This window comes from Dasypus novemcinctus, chromosome 7 (assembly GCF_030445035.2).
Source record: "Dasypus novemcinctus isolate mDasNov1 chromosome 7, mDasNov1.1.hap2, whole genome shotgun sequence".
NCBI classification, from domain to species: Eukaryota; Metazoa; Chordata; class Mammalia; order Cingulata; family Dasypodidae; genus Dasypus; species Dasypus novemcinctus.
The window spans coordinates 76,991,027-77,013,786 of NC_080679.1; the positions used below are offsets into that span (position 1 = coordinate 76,991,027).

At 36.5% G+C, this 22,760-nt stretch overlaps 1 protein-coding gene across 4 annotated transcripts in view; it reads left to right on the forward strand.

The window, feature by feature from the left end:
* METTL8 (methyltransferase 8, tRNA N3-cytidine) overlaps positions 1-22,760 on the forward strand; it is a 113,123-nt gene that overhangs the window by 50,713 nt on the left and 39,650 nt on the right. For all 4 annotated transcript variants that reach the window (XM_058300655.2, XM_004485044.4, XM_071216302.1 and 1 more), the window contains one exon: positions 14,560-14,651. In XM_058300655.2, the coding sequence (XP_058156638.1) occupies positions 14,567-14,651 (85 nt within the window). In that variant the 5' untranslated portion in view covers positions 14,560-14,566. The remainder of the gene's footprint in view (positions 1-14,559; positions 14,652-22,760) is intronic.

Genomic DNA, 22,760 nt, shown 5'->3' on the forward strand with positions numbered 1-22,760 from the left:
GCCTTCAAACTGGAGCTTAGCAGGAAAGAAACAGTAAGGTGGGATGTCAAGGATAATTTACCTACAGGGAAACGGACTTGGCCCAGTGGTTAGGGCGTCCGTCTACCACATGGGAGGTCCGCAGTTCAAACCCCGGGCCTCCTTGACCCGTGTGGAGCTGGCCCATGCGCAGTGCTGATGCGCGCAAGGAGTGCCCTGCCACGCAGGGGTGTCCCCCACGTAGGGGAGCCCCACGCGCAAGGAGTGCGCCCCGTAAGGAGAGCCGCCCAGCGTGAAAGAAAGTGCAGCCTGCCCAGGAATGGTGCCGCCCACACTTCCCGTGCTGCTGACGACAACAGAAGCGGACAAAGAAACAAGACGCAGCAAACAGACACAGAGAACAGACAACTGGGGGAGGGGAGAGTTAAATAAATAAATAAATCTTTAAAAAAAAATTTACCTACAAAACAACAGAAAGAAGGAAAGAGGATGAAATAACATAGCATACACCATGGATTAATTTTCATTTTCATTTTATATAAACGGAATCATACAATATGTACTCTCTTTTTGTCTGGTCTTTTTCCCTAAGCATAATTATTTTGAGGTTTATTCATTTTCTTGAATGTATCATTGGTTTGTTCTTTTTTAGGGATGATAAAGGTCTCTAATGAGAATATATAAAAAGCTCTCAAAATTTGATAATACAATAAATAACCCAATAATAATGGACAAAATATTTGAACAGACACTTTACTAAAACTACACAGATGGTAAATAAACATATCAAAAGATGCTCAGCATCATTAGTCATTAGGGAACTGTAAATTAAAATCACAATGAGATACTACTACATATTTATCAGAATAGCTAGAATTCCAAATACTGACCATACCAAGTGTTGACAAGGATGTAGAGAAACTGGATCATACGCTGTTGGTGGGAATATAAATGGTTCAACCACTCTGGGAAACAGTTGGCAGTTTCTTAAAAACATAAGCATGTACCTACTATATGATTAGCCTTTCTATTTTTAGGTGTTTGCTCAAGAAAAAAAAAGCATATGTTCTTAAAATACTTATACTTGATTGTTCATTGCACCTTTATTTATAATTGCCAAAAACTGGAAACAACTCAAATGTCCATCAATAGGTGAATAGATAAACAAATTATGGTATATCTATATAGTGAATAACTACTCAGCAAAAAATGGAATGAACTATTAGTACCCCTAACCTCACAGGTGGATTTCAAAATATTTACATCGAGCAAGGCTAGAAATAAAGAGTGTGCACTATATTCTTAGAGTTCTGTACTAGAAAATGCAAACTTATCTATAAAGACAGAAAGCAGATCATGGTTGCAAGTGGGCGAGGGTGAGGGAAGAAGTAAGAGGGAGGGATTACCAAGGGGCACAAAAAAACTTTTGAGGGTAAAGGATATGTTCTTTATCTTTTTTTTTTTTTGAAGATTTATTTTTTATTTATTTCTCTCCCTTCACCGCCCCGCCCCAGTTGTCTGCTCTCTGTGTCCATTCACCGTGTGTTCTTCTGTGACCACTTCCATCCTTATCAGCGGCACCAGGAATCCGTGTTCCTTTTTGTTGCGTCATCTTGTTGTGTCAGCTCTCCGTGGGTGCGGTGCCATTCTTGGGCAGGCTGCACTTTCTTTCGTGCTGGGTGGATCTCCTTACAGGGCGCACTCCTTGTGCGTGGGGCTCCCCTACGCGGGTAACACCCCTGCGTGGCACGGCACTCCTTGCACGCATCAGCACTGCACATGGGCCAGCTCCACACGGGTCAAGGAGGCCCGGGGTTTGGACCGCAGACCTCCCATGTGGTAGGCAGATGCCCTATTCACTGGACCAAGTCCGCTTCCCTATGTTCATTATGTTGATTGTAGTGATGGTTTCATGAATATACACAAGTATCAAAACTTACCAAATTGTACACTTTAAATATGTGCTGTTTACTATATATTGATTGCACCTCAATAAAACTATTAAAATATTTCCCATATATTGGAAAATAATGTAGCAGTTATTAAAAATGAGAGAGATCTGTGTATACTACTATCAAGTGATGATCATAGTATGTCATGAAGTGAAAGCAAGTTGCAGAAAAGGATCTATAGCATGATCTCGTTTTTATTAAGGAATTCTTATTCATGTGCTACATGTACACACACATATATATGTATGTGTATAAATATATATATGTATATCTTGGTTTTTATATACATAGAGAAAAGTCTGGAAATGTCAACATCATACTGACAGCAATGGTTATCTCCAGAGATAGAAGTGGGGATGAGAGGCAAAATAGAAATGGAATTTTATATTTTCTATACATTGATATTGTTTGAATTTTGATGTTAAAAAATGCTCCCCTTACACATACCAACACCCATCTTGCCATCTACTTGATAAATTATGTATTCTTTAATATTGATTGCAGCTCTTCATCTTCTCAACGGTGCATGGAGTTCTACCAAATCTTGGTCCTTGTGTCTCCCCACTTCACAATCCAGTGTCTGATATATATAGATTCTCAATAAATGTTTAATGAGGGAGGTGGATATTGGTTTCTTCAGCACCTGTTACCTCCATTCCATTGTATACAGAAGTGGGAAGGCATTGGCTCTTTCTGTGCTTAACTTTTCTAAGTCATTTGGTCCTAGTCAGAAACTGATACTAATAAAAACAATCTGCTGAAATATTAATTACACCCAAAATGAGATGTAGGTAGCCAGGAGTAAGAAGTATAAATAGCATCAATAGTGGAAAAGAAGCTTTGTTCTTGAAGTTATTTCAATTGTTAGCTGATATTCCTATAACAACTATATTTCATCCACTTCTGAGACTCTTTTTTTTTTTTTTACCAATTAACATCTCTGAATTCATGATACTTCTTACAATTGATGGCATCTTACCACTCTAATTGGAAGTGATTTTCCTTTCTTACTGATACAGAAAGTAATGGCTTCTTAGATTTGATGAAATAGGATAATTATAATTTCAGAGTGCTTAATCTTAATTGTACATGGTTTTGAGAACCATTACTTTTATTTTACTAATATAAAAACTGAGGGAAAGGGAAGTTAAATGATTTTCCACTGCTGTACATAAAGGCTAACATTTAGAGTATTGGCTATATTGTTAGAAAAGCATTAAACTCTTTGCTATATGGATATATGGGCAACAGGCATAGATGGAAAGTTGATATAAGAGAAAGTACATATGAAAAAATATTCAGACTGTACCACAGTAAAAGAAATACAGATTTAAAAAATCAAAGGCCCTCTTTAGATCTATTAAATTAGAAAAAAAATTTAAGATAACATCCAGTCCTCTTTGTATTGTTAATTAATGCTAATGGTTAGCACCTTGACACATTTTATCAAGGATCATAAAATAATCATATTCTATAATTCAAAAATTCAACTACTGGGAATTTATTGTAAAAGTTATAATTCAAAAGAATTATTTCAACTTTGCTAATAATTGTGTAAATAGGAAACACTCTTCATGCTCAAAATTTAAAAAATAATCGACTATCACACACAATTTTTTGGTATAATAATTTATAATATTTCCTTATTATCTTTTTAATGTCTATAGGATCTATAGTAATGTCCCCTCTTCCATTCTTAGTGTTGGTAATTTGTGTTTTCTTTCTTTTTTTGCCATGTTTAGTCTTGCTAGGAAGTTGTTTATTTTATTGATACTTTTTAAATGACTTTTCCACTTGTTGTTTTCAGTTGACTAATTTCTTCTCTCATTTTTATGATTTCCTTCTTTCTATAAACGTTGGATTTGATTTGATTTTCTTCTGGTTTCTTAAGTAAAACACTAGATCATCAATATTGAACCTTTAGTTTTTTTCTAATTTAAGAATTTGGAGCTATAAATTATCCTCTCAACACTGTTTTAACTTCATCCCACAGATTTTGATATGCTGTTTACTCATCATTCAGTTTAACATATTTTCTCATTTATCTTCAGATTTTTTCTTTGACCCACAAGTTATGTAGAAATGTATTGTTTAATATCAAATATTAGGACTCTTCTTAAAATCTTGTTATTAATTTCTAATTTAATTCCTGTGGTAAGAGAACATATGCTATATAATTTCAGTCTTTAGAAATGTATTGAGACTTATCCTATGACCCAGCATATGACTAATTATAATGAATGTTCCATGTATACTTGAACAATTTATTCTGCAGTTAATGTAGCACTCAATATTGTTGTTCTAATCTATGTTCTTACTGATGTATTTATTTATTTTTATTTATTTAGACTAGTTCTGTCAATTACCAAGAGGGATATTAAAATTTCCAACTATGATTATGAATTTACCTATTTTTTTTCCATTAGTTTTTTTTTTTTCCTTCAGTTTTTGCTTCATGTATTTTAAAGCTATTACGTGCACATACATTTAGAATTATGGCATCTTTCTGATGGATTGACCCATTTATCATTATGAAATGTCTTTCCATCTCTGGTAATGTCCTTTACCTTGAAGTCAACATTGGCTTTCTTAGGCTTAGTGTTTGCATGGTCTATCTTCCCCCCACCCCTCAATTTTCTACATTTGTTCATTGTTTTACATGCTTGCAAATCTCTTTAATACCTGGCTTAATGGAAGAAGCAGGATTCTCATATCTACTTATGCATTCAATCTGTTATGACATGTTGTTTAGGTTGAAATATATGAAGAAAATCTGTCCTCACACAGATATGTAGTTGTAAAGCAGAGGAGCATTTTAATGGCCTTCTCAGATAATTGTAGATATTTTTCTTGATACTACACTAAATCTCAATATTGATGGTTTCTTAAATGTTAGTTGCTGTATGGGATATGAAACCATATCAGTGAACTTTCATATTCTGCTATATTAAAATCCTTTTATCTCTCTTTACTTGGAATGAGTCTTCTATGTGCATCATTATGTAACATCATGCATGGATAATTTGGAAAAGATTGGTTCCCTGATTTATTTTATTATATAATATAAATATTACATTCATTAATATCACAACCAGTCTCATCAGAAAGGTTTTTAAGTCTTGGGAAGCTGTCAAACTCGTGGTCATACAAGTTTTCCAAAATTCTTTTTTTTTTTTTAAGATCCCTCCCTCCTTCCCTTCCTTCCTCCCACCTCTCCCCACTTGTTGCCTGCTCTCTGTGTCCATTTGCTGTGTGTTCTTCTGTCTCTGCTTGTCTTATCTTTAGGAGGCACCAGTAACTGATCCTGGGACCTTCTGGAATGGGAGAGAGGAGCTCAAACTCTTGTGCCACCTCTGCTCCCTAGTCTGCTGCATCTCTTATTGTTTCTCCTCTGTGTCTCTTTTCATTGCGTCATTTTCCTGTGCCAGCTCTCTGCTCGGGCTAGCTTACTGTGTGGGCCCAGCACTCCTGCATGGGCAAGCACTCCTTCCCTGGGCCAGCTCACCACGCGGGCCAGCACTCCACGCGGGCCAGCTCTCCACTCAGGCCAGTTCACCATGCAGGCCAGCTTGCCTTCAACAGGAGGCCCTAGGAATCGAACTCTGGACCTCCCATATGATAGATGGGAGTCCAATCGCTTAAGCCACATGTGCTTCCCTCCAAAATTCTAATTTGTACTTGAAAGCACAAAAGTTATCTTTGGCAACAGATACTGACATTCATTTTTTTTTAAGTGATATACTCATTTCAGTTACTTTTGAGAAAATATCTGCCAAATACCCAAGTCTGAATAACTATAGTGTGTCTACCATTCCTTTTACAAGTGAGAGTATCATTCCATCAAAATAGTAGTTGATTTGGTTCACAATTCTAACAATCACACAAATGTATTTCCTCTGTCCATCATAATATGCAGAAGAAATGCTTTATATATGCTTCCTATTTTGTTGCACAGAATATTAAAAAGAATCAAGATTTTATAAAATTAATTTTTACTGCTTTAATGACATTTTTCAGTGAAACTGGATTGACTACTAGTACATTTTGGTGTCAGTACCTTGTTTCATGCTAGGGCAGTAGTAGTTTTATTTTGGCAAATACCATCTTATTGTTATTATGAAAATAGTTTTGACTTAGTAGACTATATGAAAGGGTAGACTATACTTTGAGAACATTTCTTCTAGAGATTACAATATGCTTCCACAACTTAGTACAGTCTACTTAGAATTACTATTGTACCATATCACATACAATGTAAGAACTTTAAAACAATATGATTATTCACATTTCTAATAGTTTTTTTGCTTTGTTTTCATTTTTATTAAGTTCACAATTCTGTCTAATTTCCCTTTTATTTCTTAATAGTTTTTTATTATATGGTGTATCTTATGGATGAAATCTTATATTGAGTCTGAGTTATGTTGTCTTCCTTTAAAGGTATTGCATTTTTTTCTAGTAGGTGGTTAAATTACTGCCAGTTTTTCTTGGTCTGGTCAGGTAAGATTTTAGGCTTTTTTTAGGCTGGGAATATTTTTGTATTGTTCTGAGTCTAGTGTGGTTCTTATTCCTATGGTTTGGCATTTCCAGGGCCTTAAATGTGTTACTCAAGGTATTCAGAGAGGTCTCTCTTCTCTGGCTTAGAATTACAGTGTCTCCCAGCACTTCACTGTCTTATCTCCAGTTAGCCTTCTGCCCACCCATCCCAACCCCAGAATCCTCTTTCTCTACTAAGCCATGTAGAGTCTTGCATGTGGACGAGCAGCCAACACTCAGCTATAAAAACCAGGGGAACTCTCTTGCAGACTTCAGGGGCCATCTCCCCCATCCAGTTCCTTCTTCTCAAACTCTAACCACCTCAGCAACTCTGAACTCTGATCTCTGCCTCCTCAACTCAACCACTGTCAATTGGACTCTACCTTTCAACTCCACAGTCCTAGGATGTGTTGCCAGACAGAAAAGTAGGATGAATGTGGAGATTCAACCTTTTACATTTTTCTTCTCTCAAGGATCATAGTAGTGTAGTCCAATACCTGAAAGCAGTTACTTCATGTATTTTATTTAGGCTTATAATTGTTTATGGCAAGAGGGTAAGCTCATTACCAGTTACTTGGTCATAATCTGTTTTAGTTTCCTAGCTGCTAGAACAAATACCATATAATGAGTTGGCTTAAAAAATAGGAATTTATTGTTTCATGGTTTTGAGATAGGAGAAGTCCAACAACAAGACATTATTAGCAAGGCGATGCTTTTTGTCCAAAGACTGGCATTTTGGAACTGGCTATGGCAATCCTTGGTCATTTGCTTTTCCATCATATGGCAATGGAATCAGTTGACTTCCATTTTCTGTCTGCTCCCAGTGATTTTCTCTCTGTGTGTCTGAATTTCATTCTGTTTAATAAAGGACCTCAATAATCCAGGTAAAAGTCCAACTTGATTCAGTTGGACAGCACCTTAACTGAAATAACATCTTGAAGAAATCCAATTTACAATGGGTCCATACCTACCAGAATGTGGACCAAGACCAAGAATATATCTCAACTAGGGTACACAATTCAGTCTACCACATGATCAGAGCAATTTCTATACAGCAGTTTTAAGTCAGTTTTAAACTTAACTAATTTTTAAGTTTAGGAAGATATTGTAGCTAAATAGACAAATGTTTGTGTATGTGCATGCAAATACAGGAACAGAATTTGAAAAAATGAAAGCTGCTAATGTAGTAGGATATTTAAATACGTAAAATAATTTAATAATAATAATAAAGGAAATAATAATAAAGGAAAATTTTACAATAATAAAGGAAAATTTTTAAAGAATTTTACGTATTTAAATATCCTACTACATTAGCAGCTTTCATTTTTTCAAATTCTATGTACTATGTACTAAATATGAATTTGTTATAGAATTAAGAATTATTGAAATAGTTTTAGGCAGAAACTAATAAACTCCATTTTCTCTTTTAGCAAAAATATTTTATTTTTAGTTCACTACCAACCTAATACCTTTATCAAATTTGTCTTTAAATTGTGTTGTATAGTGAGATCCTTACATATACAGTAACGAGGAAGACAGAAAACATAGTATCCACATAGTTTCTTCTGGGGTGTTCTGGTTTATATCTGATATTTAAAATTATAGTAGGAAGCAGCACTACATTCAGCAGAATTTTCTATAGGTAGGATCCTCAACAATGTGAGTACCCAAGCTGGACAATTGATGTGTGTGTTTTAACTTTTCCAAACCCAACCAAATGCACAATTATTTAGGCTGTTAGTTCCATCAGCTTAAAGCTAAAACTAAGAATTATCATTCACTTATATCATAGAGATAAAATAGGAAATTTTAAAAAATATATAGGTATGAACTAAGGTCATAGGACATGTGACTACCACAAAATTATGAGACTGTCATGTCTTACTCAAAAAGCCTATCTTTTATGTTTGAGATTTCTTTTTCTCAAATTCAAATTTTCAGGAAAAATATTAAGTATATTAATATTTTTAAAATATTAAGTGTATTTTATGTTTTCTGCGCAATTCTCTTTTTTTATTTTCAATTTTAAAAAAGAAAACATACCTTCCCTTTTTATCACAGGATTGCTGACTTTTAGTACCCAAGAAGGATGACATAAAAGTTTTAATGACCATCATATGTCTGTTTTTTTTGCATTTAGTTTTTTAAATTGTATTTTTTAAAGATACTTAGATCACAAAAAATCTTACATTAAAAAATATAAGAGGTTCCCATATACCCCACACCCCCACCCCACTCCTCCCATAACAACAACCTCTTTCTTGATTGTGGCACATTCATTGCATTTGGTGAATACATTTTAGAACACTGCTGCACTGCATGGATAATAGTTTACATTGTAGTTTACACTCTCCCCCAGTACATTCAGTGGGTTATGGCAGGATATATAATGCCCAGCATTTGTCCCTGCAGTATCATTTAGGACAACTCCAAGTCCTGAAAATGGGTGCCTGTGTGCCTGAAATTTCAACCAGACCTAGAACTACAGGGTCCCTAAGAGTTACCTCCTGAGAGCCTCCATGTTGTTCAAATGTGACCACTCTCTAAGCCAAACTCAGCATGTATATGCATTACCTTCCCCCCAGCATGGGACATGACTCCCAGGGATGAGCCTCCCTGGCACAAATCATTAACTTGTGATGCAACTAGAAAAAGACCTTGAATAGAAGGGGGAAATGGTAAAGACAAATGAGTTTATATGTCTAAGAGTCTTCAAAAAAGTGTCGGGAGGTCATCAGAGGGGTCACGCTTATGCATGCCTCAGCAGGATCCCAGAGACATCCAAAGTAGATAAAACTCCAGGTACTGGTGCTCCTGAAGGCTACGGAGACACACAGGTTCTACAGTCATGACAGATGGCTCTGTAGTTCAGTGCCTTGTCAGTGTCCCTACTTTGGAATTTGTGCTCCTGAATGTGATGGAGTTGGACTCACATGTGACCTTTCTACACGTGCCTCTTCTGTCACTTTTACTGAACCTGTGGTTGGCATGGGGGTTGGTGTATACTCAGGAGACTTGAATCTTTTGACTGGCCATGTGCCAACTGGCCCCTGAGTCTCAGCAGAGTTGCAACTCCTACTCTCCAGTTTGTTGGACTTACCCAGATCAGCTAACAGGGAGGTGAAGATGGTTAACCACAACACCAGGGAAACGAGAGTGCCTACAGCTGCAAGCAGGAGAATCGCATCCATCAACCACGTGGGATCTAAGCCCTCTCTTGATTTAGAAGTGGAATGGACATCATCACCCAGGGTCCACAGGATGGAGGAATAAAATATGGATTAGAGTGGACTTAGTGGTATTCGACTACAGAACTATTGTGACTAGTAATGGAAGAAATTGTGGCATTGATGTGGAGAAAGTGGCCATGGTAGTTGCTGAGGGCAGTGAAAGGGAAGAAGAGATGTGATGTGGGGGCATTTTCAGGACCAGCATATGTCTTAAACATACATATAGTTTTAATGTAAATATAGGTTTAAAAAAAATGCTCTATAGTTGAAACATCTTTACTAATAGTTAAAGGAATTTTAAGACAGTTTTCTCTTATCCCATCATAATGGTTTCCTTTTCACTGTTTGTAATCTTCACCCAATAAATACATAATTTTATATAGTTACAAGACGTACAATTTTTTTAACTTGATGTTATTTCATATATACTTTTCCATGTTGCATAGCTTTTATAGATATATAATTTAAAATATCTACATAATATTCCTTTGAGTTAATGTAACTTTTTCACTCCCCTATCACTGAAGTAGTTTCCGGTATTTTTGCTATTATATTTAGTGTTTCAATGAGTATCTTTGTTCATTTATCTTCTCTGTTCTTTTGAGTTACTTCAATGCAATAAATTCCCAGAAGTACAATTGATGGGTCAAACAATATGAACAATTTCTTTTCCTTTGGTTTTTATTGTTGCTATTAAGTCCCTGATAGTTTTCAGTTTATTTATTTGTCTCTATGCTTAAAATTTATTGTAGTTATATTTATTACTTATAAAAGCATAAATGATTCTTATCACCAGCTATTGGGTTTTGGCATATATGAATCAGATTCTTATAATATAAAAAGCTACCGTAAAGTGACAGACCTAGAGGAAGTCTCTATAAATACAGCAGGAGCAGTTTGTATGTTTCTGTGGGGATTTTGTAACTGTACAATGGAAAACTCTGTTCAGCAGGACTTTAGGGTGTAATATTCCCTTTACTTAGCAGTGAGGAAAATGAAGCAACATAAAGAATAGTATAAGGAAGTTTGGGCAATTTGAGAAATAACTAAACTCTATTAAATACTCAGGAAGAAGCAAGTTAAACTAACAGTTTAAAACAAATGCTTAAGGCTCTAGAGCACATATACACAGTGTCTCACAGCTTGATTCTTTATGGGAAATGGATTGTTCCATTTTCTTTCCTTTATGTTGTAGAAAATTGTAGATGAGAAACATGTTCCTAGCTTTAATAATACTATTTTTTTCTGTTTCTAATATTGCATGCTACTAAGTATTTAAAGAAAAGTTCATTATTTTTACAAGCTTGTTTAATGTTCACAGTATTGTTATAAGAGGTTTGCTTGATAACTTTGATGAAGGCTATATGGAATGTGTTTTTATTATTAAGGAAACAGAAGATGATTTTGTCCTGAGATAAAATGATTGATTATTGGAAAGAGTAGAATGTGGGACAAAACCTGACTGAATACTGAAAGTGCAGAAGGTTGGTGGAAAAAGAATTTTTACAGTTAAAGTTAAATAAAATTTAATGGGTCTATCTATAAAATTTTACAGGCTTTGGTGTCGGGTATGCTGATGCAAAGTTGAAAATTTTTGTTCTTTCTCAAGGCCTCTCACCATTAATCTGTTTTAGTAAAAGTTCTTATCCTCAGTCAGTATACAAAGAAAGTCTATCTAATGTTTCTTGTGCTTATCGTTTCCTCGGTGTTCCAAGAAAGAAAGCTTTATCTCTTAAAGGAACATAACGTTCAAAACTGCTTTCTCAAAACCTAATCCTAAACAGTGGCCTTTTGTTCCAAACTAATTGTAGGAAATTTGTTCTTTTACCTTAAAAGAAAAATTAAAGTAATAATTAAATTCATTTAATATGTTATAAGCTAAATAAAGGTGTTTTACAATGTTATAAAATTAACAACTTTTTCTTCCCTTAAACCCTCTATTAATTAAGTCGTATAGATAAAAGGTTTCTATGAATGCTTAAAAATGTATAAAGTTACCAATATTTCAGCATAATATTAAAGAAAAGTACAATGTAAAAAAAAAAAAAAAAAAAATAATACTATTTTTTTAAGTGAATGTCTTGTTGCCTTTAATGCCATAACTGTGATATAATATTCTCTCTATATATTTTTCTCTATTTTTATATACAGCATATAAAAAGTATGGTTGCCAACCCCAAGTTATATAGGATTGCTTACATATAGTAAAATAAGTAAAACAAAAAATCTATTCTAACCTCACTCATTAAAGCAAGTGGCAAAGCTGCTTAATAATTATTTGGGTTTTAAATTATTGGGTTTTATCTGAAATATTGGTGATTAAATTTTCATCTGTGAAACTCTGATTTTTAAGTTACCATTTGCTTTTCCTGAGGACTTCAGTATACCAGTTTTGAACCTTAGAAAGAAGCAGTTTCTCACCTTTCAGTAGTATATTTATAGCCAGATCACTGGTGATAAACCCTGTCATTTCTGATTGCCTAAACCTAACTGAAAATAGTACCATGCTTAACATCATTCCACTCAACCCTGCTCCTTATTCTGTCATTTTTACCCCCACTTTCTTAAAAACTCAGTTTTAAAAACCCCAGAATCATTCCTGACTCTTACATTCTCCCCAACAGCTAGTTACTCAGGTTGTTGTTCGTAACTACAATTCCTTCACTGTGTCTTGCCCTCCACTTCTTCCTTTCTCTTTTCCACTGCTATCACCTTCATCATAGGACTCATTACTCTAGACGGCTGCAATGGCCTTCTAATTGGTCTCCCTTCCTCCAGTCCCTCTCCATTTTATTGTGTCTAGCACACTACTACACTGTTTAGCCCCACATTTAAGATCCTCTGAAATCTGACCAACTCCCAACTTCATTTATGGTTACCCAAAAGAACCAGTGAAAATTGATTTGTTTCCTGTATATGCTGTCTATGTTCCCAGCTTTATAGACACATGTAATTCCCCACCTTCTTTCCCCCTAACCTGAGCCCAAACCCACCTCCTCCATTACACCTCCCTAATTCCTCAGTAGCTATTAATTAACTGTACAACCATTCATCAGGTACAAACCATGTATGCCACATTGTATTATCATTTACTTTTTGTTCATCTGCCTGCATTACTAGAATATAAACCCATGGAGAGCAAGGATTACATCTTCAATCCCTTAGTGTCCCCCACTCTCTTAGTGTAGTAATAATACCAACTGTATTTGGTTGAGAGGATGGACTTTGAAGTGAGACAAACCTAGCTTTGAATTCAGGTTTATCAGATGGATGACCTGGAGCAAGTTACTAAATTTATGTGTCCTCAGATGTAAAATGAGCATGATTATTCCCCTCAAAGTGTTTTTGAAAGGATTAAGTAACACACACACACATATATGTAATATACTTTAACACTGTGGCAGGCACATAAATAATGAGTGGTAGTAATTATGATCATACCAAACCCTTGGTTACTGTTTATTGATCCCCATTAATGACGTACCTCTGAGGATTTTATAATTTATCTCTTCCTCATCAGTGACATGACTTCATGTATCATATAACAGTGCTAGGTTTTTTCCTTATAGTTGTCAATTATCTATATAGAACTTGAATTTGGGGTATTTTATTTTTTTTATTGTTTAGAAAAATGGTTTATTCCATGGAATTGCTTCACTCTTTATAGTTTCATCTATTGCAACAAAAGAAATGCAAGCTGTAAAAACAAAGCAAAATAAAAACCACCTTTTTTGTATCAAATATTGTTTCTATTCCAAACAAGAAGTACCAGATCCTGAAAAAGTGACCCTTTTTTATGCCATATAAAATAGTCTATTATTTAAATGTAAAATGAATCCATTTATAGAAATTAAAGCTACTAATAAGAAAAACAAATCCAAATTTAATTTTAAAAAAAGAGGGAAATTACATAGTAGTTTAAAACTCATACCTCTTTGACAATAGAGTACTGGACTGCAAGTATTGTAAAGGGAGCATTAAAAATCTATTAAAGGATCCCCTAAAAACAAACAAAAAGAGAAAAAAATAAAAAGACAAAACAAGAATACCCTAAGCATAAAGTAACCAAAAGGTAAATAAATTTTAACTTAGAGTATAAAATAGCAAACTGTACCAGCACTCGAATAATCATGCACCAGAGTGTTCTGGGGATATTATTTCAGCAGCGATTCTAAGAAGTAACTGGGGCCAACAGCACAACCAGATTTAAAAAGAACTGTAGGGAAGCAGATGTGGCTCAAGGATTGGGCTCCCCTCTACCATATGGGAGGCCTGGGTTTGATTCCTGGGCCCTCCTGGTGAAGGCAAGCTGGCCCGCACCGAGGAGAGCTGATGTCCTGCATCATGGAGAGCTGATGACCTGCATCACCAAGAGCTGAGCTGGCGCAGCCAGATGACACAACAAAGGGGGAAGCAGAGAAGACCGGAAGAGACACAGCAGACCAGGGAGCTGAAGTGACTTAAGCAATTGAGTGCCTCTCTCCCACATCAGAGGTCCCAGGATTGGTTCCCAGTGCCTCCTAAAGAGAAGTCGAGAAGACAAGCAGACACAGAAGAATGTGCAGCGAATGGATAAAGAAGCAGACAGCGAGTGCAGGTGTTGGGGGGTGGGAGTGGTGGGGAATAAAAATAAAAAAATAAATCTTTAAAAACAAACAAACAAACAAAAAACCACTATAGGAGTTCCAGGATTGTACCAGCACTATCTGAAAGAACATCTGACACAAAAATTATTCATTTGACATGGAAGTAGTTGGTGTCATTTGTCTCTGACTAATCTAGAATGAAAGATATGTCCCCTTTCACCTTTTTTCCTGCCTTTTCCAATTATAAAATATGTTTTTTGATCTTTTGTATTTTGATAGGGATCACATGCAATGGTCAAAAGAAGAAGAAGCAGCAGCCAGAAAAAAAGTAGAGGAAAACTCTGCTCTGCGAGTCCTTCTGGAAGAACAAGGTAGCCCACTACATGTTTTAGCTCCTGGAGCCAGGCTTTTCTGTTGGACCTTCCACTGACTCAGTTCACATTTACTCTGTTTCCCTCCTACTTGTGTCATTACTTTTGAGAGTTCTTAGCTTCTACCTGTGCCAATTCATTTGTTCCATTTGGCAAAATTCCCAGTTCTTCCACTGTAGTGGGACCAAGGTTAATGAAATAAATTATGTATTCACCCAGTAATTGGCCTTCAGGTAGTCATGTTATTGCTTTGTCTGGGAGACAGACAGCTACCACACATACAAGCATACACACATGTGCATGCCATTTCAAACAAGATGTGAAAACATTAAAATTCTCCTCTTATTGCATTTTTTTCAGTATATTATTTTGCATTTACTTGCTAGGAAAGTTCAACGAAGTCAAAAAGTTTGAGTGAAAAAGGTAAAGCCAACAAAATGTTGCTGGTCTTTTAGCATAAACATAAAGTTTCAGTGAGAATTTAAGGGCCTTTTCCTGTAGCTTTTGATATTTAGAGTTTAACTGAGGTAAGCCCTTGCTGACCTTCAAAAATTGCTTTTAAAAATTAACCTATGCCCCTTTCACCACAAATCCAGGAACCAGCAGATACCTCACCTAACCCCTATATTCTCTAGGTAGGGTTTTCCACCTTAGTTTTCTTAAAATGATTTCTCCTTTAGAATAGGTTGGTTCTCTTTTTGTGGTTTTTTCCCTAAGGTTATTGATGTACCACATACATTTAGAAATTTACAGACATCAAAAATGAATTTTCATAAAGCAAATACACTTATGTAACTAGCACCATAAGTCAAGAAACAAAATCTTGCCAGTAATCAAGATGATCCCCCATGTCCCCTCCCAATTACAATAACTTCCCCTTCATCCCCTGCAAAGAACAACCACTATTCTGGCTTCTAATACCATAGATCAGGAAGCAGATGTTGCTCAAGCAGTTGGGCTCCCGTCTACCAAATAGGAGGTCCAGGGTTCAGGGCCCAGGGCCTCCTGGTGAAGGCAAGCTGGCCCATGTGGAGAGCTGGCCCGTGTGGAATGCTGGCCCACACAGGAGTGCTGGCCCATGCAGAAGAGCTGGCACAGCAAGATGATGCAACAAAAAGAGACACAGAGGAGGGATAATAAGAAGCACAGCAGATCAGGGAGCTGAGGTGGCACAAGAGAATGATCACCTCTCTCCCACTCTGGAAGGTTCCAAGATCCATTCCCAGAGCTGCTTAATGAGAATGCAAGCAGACACAGAAGAATGCACAGTGAATGGACACAGAGCAGACAATGGCGGGGGGAGGGGGCAGAATAAATAAATCTTAAAAAAAAATACCATAGATTAGTTTTGCCAGAACAGCTTGATTATTGTCATCATTATTTCTCAGTCATTCTTGTAGCAACATAAGTCTAACCATTAGGTAGAGCAAGGGTTGGCAAACAATGGCCCATAGGTCAAATGCGGCCCACACTTTTTTTTAATAAATAAAGTTTTACTGGAACACAGACAATAATTTGTTTATGAATTGTCTATTGTGGCTTACAAGCTATGACCACAGAACTGAGTAGTTGCAGCAGACACCGTATGGCCCACAAAGATGAAAATATTTACTATTTGGCCCTTTATTAAAAAAAAAAGTTTGCCAGCCTTAAGATAGAATCTTGTTTCTAGATGGATCAGCTGTCCTGAAACTTCCCATGGAAAGAGGTTTGCATTCCTTTGTGAAAGTCAAGTATAGTGAAAAATCACTCATTCTACTGGTAGGTAACTATTGTTCTACTGACGTTAGTTTGTAATTGAGACTGAAGTTTGAAGCAAAGGTAGCTGTGGAAACTGAGCTAATGTAATAAGACAGCCCTCATTAACTGCCCTTAACCAGTGAAGGGTGCAATGAGGACCTATCTTATCCTCTGGCATCATTTGCCATTCCTTAGAGAATTCCTCCTTCTTAAGCATTAATGTGTCCCACAGGTAGACAGGAAAGAAAAGTATCTGATCCACAATGGAACCATTCTATTTTTATGAGCCCCAGCCATGCAGTCCCAGAGTGGGATATGGCCAGGGAGAGTTGGGGTTGGATTTGAGGGTACATACCAGTGGCAAATCTCCTGCTTGTGAATCAGCCAATATCACATTCCTTTTCAGGAATTCCGTCACACTGTTTCTGAGGAAGTATAACTGTTTCTTTGCCAGCAGCTGCACAGACATATTTTCCACATTACTCAAGCTTCTGCTAGTGGCCACCTGGATGTAACAGAGTCAAGCCTAGACTGAATTTTAAATTTATCAGATATCTTAATTCATTTTAAGAAACTTAAAAATTATCCACCATATATTTCTTGATAATATGAAAAGCCAAGTATTTTTTTCACCCTCTTTTGGGTATTTTGTTTAGAACATGAATGGATGAACAGTGCTGATAATGTTCCCTTAAAGTGTTCTGTACATGGCTGCCTGTTTTGGCCTATTTATGTGAACAATGAACTTGAGCATAGCTAATGAGAAAGTTATTTTAAGGCCCTGGAAACTGCAGTAAAGGAAAATGACAGTTTCCACAGAACCAAACTGTGACTAAAATAGAAAGGTAGTGACTGGCCTCTCTCTAGAAGCAGGAAAAGCAGGACTGATGATACTGCTTTGAAGCATTTGATTTGCTTATTAGCATGTCCAGTCTTTTTCTGAGCAGATTTTCTGGCAGCCGTGGAGACAGAACAAAAGATTCCATTTTGAAATGATTCAAAGAGGTAGAGGTTTCTGTTGGGTCCCCTCTGTATCCCGTCCTAATGTTGCTCAGTCTTGTGGAGTTTTACATGTCAGGGAACTGATCCAGAAAGAGGAATGCACACTGGGGGTGACCGTTTCATCACACTTAAGCAAGGCTGAACAGAGCAGCAATGCTGAGGCTGCTGTGAAGGTGGCAGAAAAAGGAACCTTTTGTTCTGAGGGACTGTGTTGAGTGATGGGACATTACAGTGAGCGTAAATACCTACCCAGCCGCCCAGTCCAGTCTCTGCTAGGGATCATTGACCTACTCATCTGCAGAAGACGTAGGCAAGTGTTCTGATTTGGTATTTGATGTCTCCGCTGAATATGGGTCAAGGTGAATAGACCATTTAAAAGCTCTGCTCCCAAACCTCGCAAGGCAGCAAGGAAGCTTTGATGTGGTTCTTCTGCCAGTGCCTCTATTAACCACCATCTCTTCTTATTTAGGAGTGACCTAGCTTCAAAACAGCCAGTTTTCTTCCATCACAAAGTATTCCATATGCAGATTATTATAAAGCATAAGCACTGCTTATTGATTTTATCTCACTTATTTTAATGCCACTGGGAGGAAATACTTTTCTCCCAAGTTGGCCAATTCTCCACATTTCCTTCAGTCTCTGTGTATGTCATTTCTCCTGTCACTCCCATTTCCCATTTTCTCACCTATTGTCTCAGTTTGTTGATGAGAACTGAAGTTGGGAAACACTCTCATACTTCTGAGAATAAGAATTTATCATTCGCAAATAATAACAGTCTTTTGCAGAGGAACGGTTGACATTTCATTTCTGTGATTAAAATGTATAGCATCCAGGTGCTCATTAGCAATATTTATTTCAATTAGGTTGCCCAGATTAATGACTTTTAATCCTACATTTCCTTTTGGTCATTTCTTTTAAATTTTATTATCACCCATTATCTTTTAAAAAGAGGTTAATTCAGAGAAACAAAAGAAAGATACATTTGGCAGTTTTTGAGTTAACATGATTATATATTATAATTTCCTGAACACATCCCCAGTGTGTTGTATCTCAGACGGTTATTTAGCAAGTGTAATGGGCTTCTAAAACTTGGTAACAAAATAGTTGCTATTTTTACTTTAAAACACCCTCGTAAATAACTACCTATCTAGGATGAGTTACGTCAAGCAAAATAGTGTCTCACTGTACCTTACCTTCTGAATGCCTTACCACTTGAGAGTGTCTTACGTGAAGAAAAAAAAAGTTACTTAAAAAAAAGAGAAAAAAAAATGAGGAAAAAATCTAAATAAATAAATAAAACCAAAAAAAAGTTATTTAAAGTATGTGCTGATAAATTTAAGGTTCTTGTTTATAAGGCTGCTTTGATTGCTTAAAATTATATGCAGTGCTCTCAGAAATATACTTTTAATTTCATAACTTTAAGAGTTTTCCTTTATTAGACAAGGACTTTGTCAGTGACACATGGAAATTTCCAACTTTGAGAGTTTCAAGTATTTGCGTAATTGATGTGCAAAAATAACTTTAAATTGCTTTTTGTTACATAGCAACTTAGAATAAATTTTCATAATTCATATTAATCATATCATATATGTCAGAAATACATAAATGGTTTAATTCAGTTTCTTAATTGTGATATTCACTGTGATTCAGGATAAATTCTGAATACTTGAATATGGTTAGTGTGCTATATTCCTTCTTCCCCTCAGCAGTACTGAATTTAATAAGTGAATAGTAGAGAAATTGCTTCATCTGGCAGTGGTTAAACAGATAACTATATCCCTTTTACTGTCACTGTAACCTAATAAAGGAAGGGGGAAAAAATGCTCCTCCAGAAAAAAAACTTATCATTACTAGATCTGTTTTAGAAAGTCAGTTGGACAAGATGAAGAAAGGACAGGTTTCTCCATACTATATTATTTTATCATTATTGGTCTGAGCTTGTGGTGAGTTAACAGCAGTCTGAGACTAAATTTTTCACTTGTGGTCAGAGAATTAACTTTTCCAATTCCTCTGTTAACCACAGATGCTCTTGCATTTCAGGAAATTAAATCATACACTGAAAGTGTTTGTTGTCTCATAATCATAATTATGATTAAGCTTCTGTGGGGGTTCAGAGGTTGTCACACTTTACTGGGAACCTATGGAATTGCCAGCATTGACTGGAGCTACTGCTGAAAGCTCTACTTTAAATGGCAAAAAACCCCACAAAACTTCAGCCCTTTAGTCTCTACTCATACCCTTCTTGGGTGCTATTTTGTATTTTGTTTCTATCTCACAAACCTATGTATTCACATGGAACATTTTATATTTTCATTGCTCATCATCATTTTGCCATATAACCTTGCAAAGTTTTAATTTTGTATATTTCAAAGAATGAAGTTTAATTAATTCTATATTTCTCATGTGTTTTAATGAAGGTTAACTCCAATAGGCATTTACAATTGCTTATGCTGATTATAAATCACACTAGAGTTTTAATTTCAACTTGATGCGTAGTAATTGAGAGAAAAGTACAAAATCAAAAAGAGATTATTTTCAGAGATATTTTGGAGGGGATTAATACTGACTTTGTGTTAGGGAGACAGTATAGTATTATGGTTGAGGGCATGGACTTTAGAGTCCAAAAGATTTGGTCCAGGACCTGGCTTTGCTTCTTACAGCTGGGTCACCTTGCAGAAATTTTTTATCCCCCTGACTTTTAATTAATTTATCTATACATTGGAATAATAATATGCCTACCTCAGAGACAGGGTTAGGATTAAATGGGAAAAAAAAAATCTAAGCATTTGACATAGTACCTGGCTCATAATAAACCCTCAATATGTGTTGTTATTTTTAATGCTATTGTTATTGGTATAATGATTTATGTAATTTAATTTTTCTCTCTTAATTCCTGAGTAGGAGATACTTGAAAAGAGGGTCTCAAAGACTTTGACCATTATTTTCTCATAGCAATCAGGTCACTTTAAAGATAAGGTAGGTTAGGGTTGAATTTAGTTGCAGCATGTATTTGACATCTGAAGCAGATTGCAGTTACCTCACTTCAGATTCGTTTTCTTTATAAACTATGAAAATTAAAACAGTGCATAGGCCCATGTTTAAAATACAGTCTGATCCAAGATTTTGCAGTTTTATAGAACTGATAAGGTTTAATATTCTCCATAAATCCTTGGGGTATAATGGGAAAGTACATAGAATGTTTAAAGTCTATACAGGCTTAGAGATGCTCTAGTTCAACCCCTTATCAGATGTGGAAATTCTATAAACAAGTTGAATGAAGAATTCAGTTAGGATCTTTGTGTAAGATGTAGATTAACTTTGTAAAAGAAAGAACTACCTAATAATCATTAAATTACCATCACTCCAAATTTTCATCTGGTTGTTATGAATGAATATAAAATGCATTTTATAGAATTGAAATCAGCATATATATATATGCATTCTGATGAATGTTTTAACATTATTATACTTTAATTGTTAATTTCTGCGTAAGGTTATCCTATTTTGATATGCTGTAGTTTACTTAGTCATTCCTGTGTTATGTGTTTGAGCTGTTTCCCACTTTTCCTTATTATAAATAACACTGGTATAAACCTCTTTTTTTTATTTTTTCCAAGTTACTCCCCACTTGTCCCTTCCCATCATTAATTCCTTAGGGAATATTCCCATGAATTAATTAAGGTATAATAATACATTCTAGTTACTGATAGTTTAAGTTCAAGCTCACTTCACAAGAAACTTAGTATTAGAAACTCAAATACTAGATATCTGACTAATTGTAGGTTTTCTTAGATGGCTGCTTGTTGTAAAAGACTGAGAATCTTTTACCAGCCTGGAGTGAGTTTTCAAGAGAGTTACAAAGAGAAACATAATACCAAGAGCGTTATAAAGAGAGTGTTTCAGGTAAAAGAAGAAGAGAAAAGGTGTGTGAAGACCCTGGGGAAATGTGACAGTTTCCTAGTTCCTCTTAAATCAGATTTTCAGAAGTTGTTTTCTTATACCATAAATCAGATACACTCCAGTTTTTAAAAGTAGGTGTGGCAGTTTGATATTATTTATGAATTCCAAAAAGAGATTTAGATTATGTTTTGTGGGAGGAAGGGCACCCGGCTTGCCACAGTAGCAAACGGTGCGGCAAGAAGTGATACCGCCTCTGCCCACTGGGCCTAGATAAGGTGACTACGCCTGACTAGGCCTTTGCTGCTAACGGCTGGCCGGCGCTGCCCTCCCCCTTTTTATCTCCCGCCTAGCCCAACATCCGGCCAGCTCTCACTCCCCCTTTCCCCTCTCCTATTCCAAACCTCTCCGCCAGCCCTCTGCTTAGCAACCGCTTACAATCACCTATCAGGAAGCAGTACCCGCCCGCACCTATCAAATCCCTCCACGCAGTCCCTAACCCTATAAAGCTATGTCCCCTTCCGCAATAAACCGGACTTGCGTACCAGACCTGGTCTCCGCGGCATTCTTTCTCCCCTCGCCGCGCGTCCTCCACGCCTGAGAGCCCCTCTGAGGCTGTCTGCCGCAGCCTCAGATGCCTTTGCAGCCAGCTGACCCCTCCAAACCCCCCCCGTCAGCGTCGGGGTGCAAGCCGCCCCAGCCGCAATGTTTGTAAACTGGTCTGTTCCTCTGGGTGTGATATCCATTGATTGTATTAGATTCAGTTGAGATGTCTTTGATTAAATTATGTTAAGATTAGGACTTTGATTTGACCACATCATTAGGGCAACTCTGTTTGAGTCCCCACCCCCCCTTTGTGGGCTATGTATACTGGACACTTGCTCAGGGAGTGGGCTGATAAAACAGACTCTCACACGGAAGTAGATACACAGAGAAGATACATGAAGGATCCTGCAGCCCCAGGAAGTGAGCCTGATAGTTTACAGCTGACCTTGTAAAGAGCACAGAGCAGCTGAACAGAAAGAAATGAACCCCAGAGAAAGAGAGATGAGCCATATACCAACCTACAGCTGAGACTGGAAGAAGCTGGAACCATGAAGCCTTAAGAGGAAAGAGAAAGGCTGAACCCTTGCAGACATCACCTGCCATCTTGTACCAACATGTGGCAACAGACTTTGGGTGAGACAGTACCTATTATGGTACCTTGAGTTGGACTCTTTAGGGCTTTATAACTAAGCTTCTACCCCAAATAAATATCCTGTATAAAAGCCAATGGATTTCTGGTGCTTTGCATCAGCACCCCTTGGCTGACTAATACAGTACATATAGAATTATTTTGAAGGTAAATTTACAACATTTTCAGATTAGCCATAAATAGGCTTCATTCCATTAGTTCAGATGTGAACACATGTTTTGGACTTCAGCATAACAATTCTTTTGTTACAGAGATCCACTTTCATTTCTCAGTCC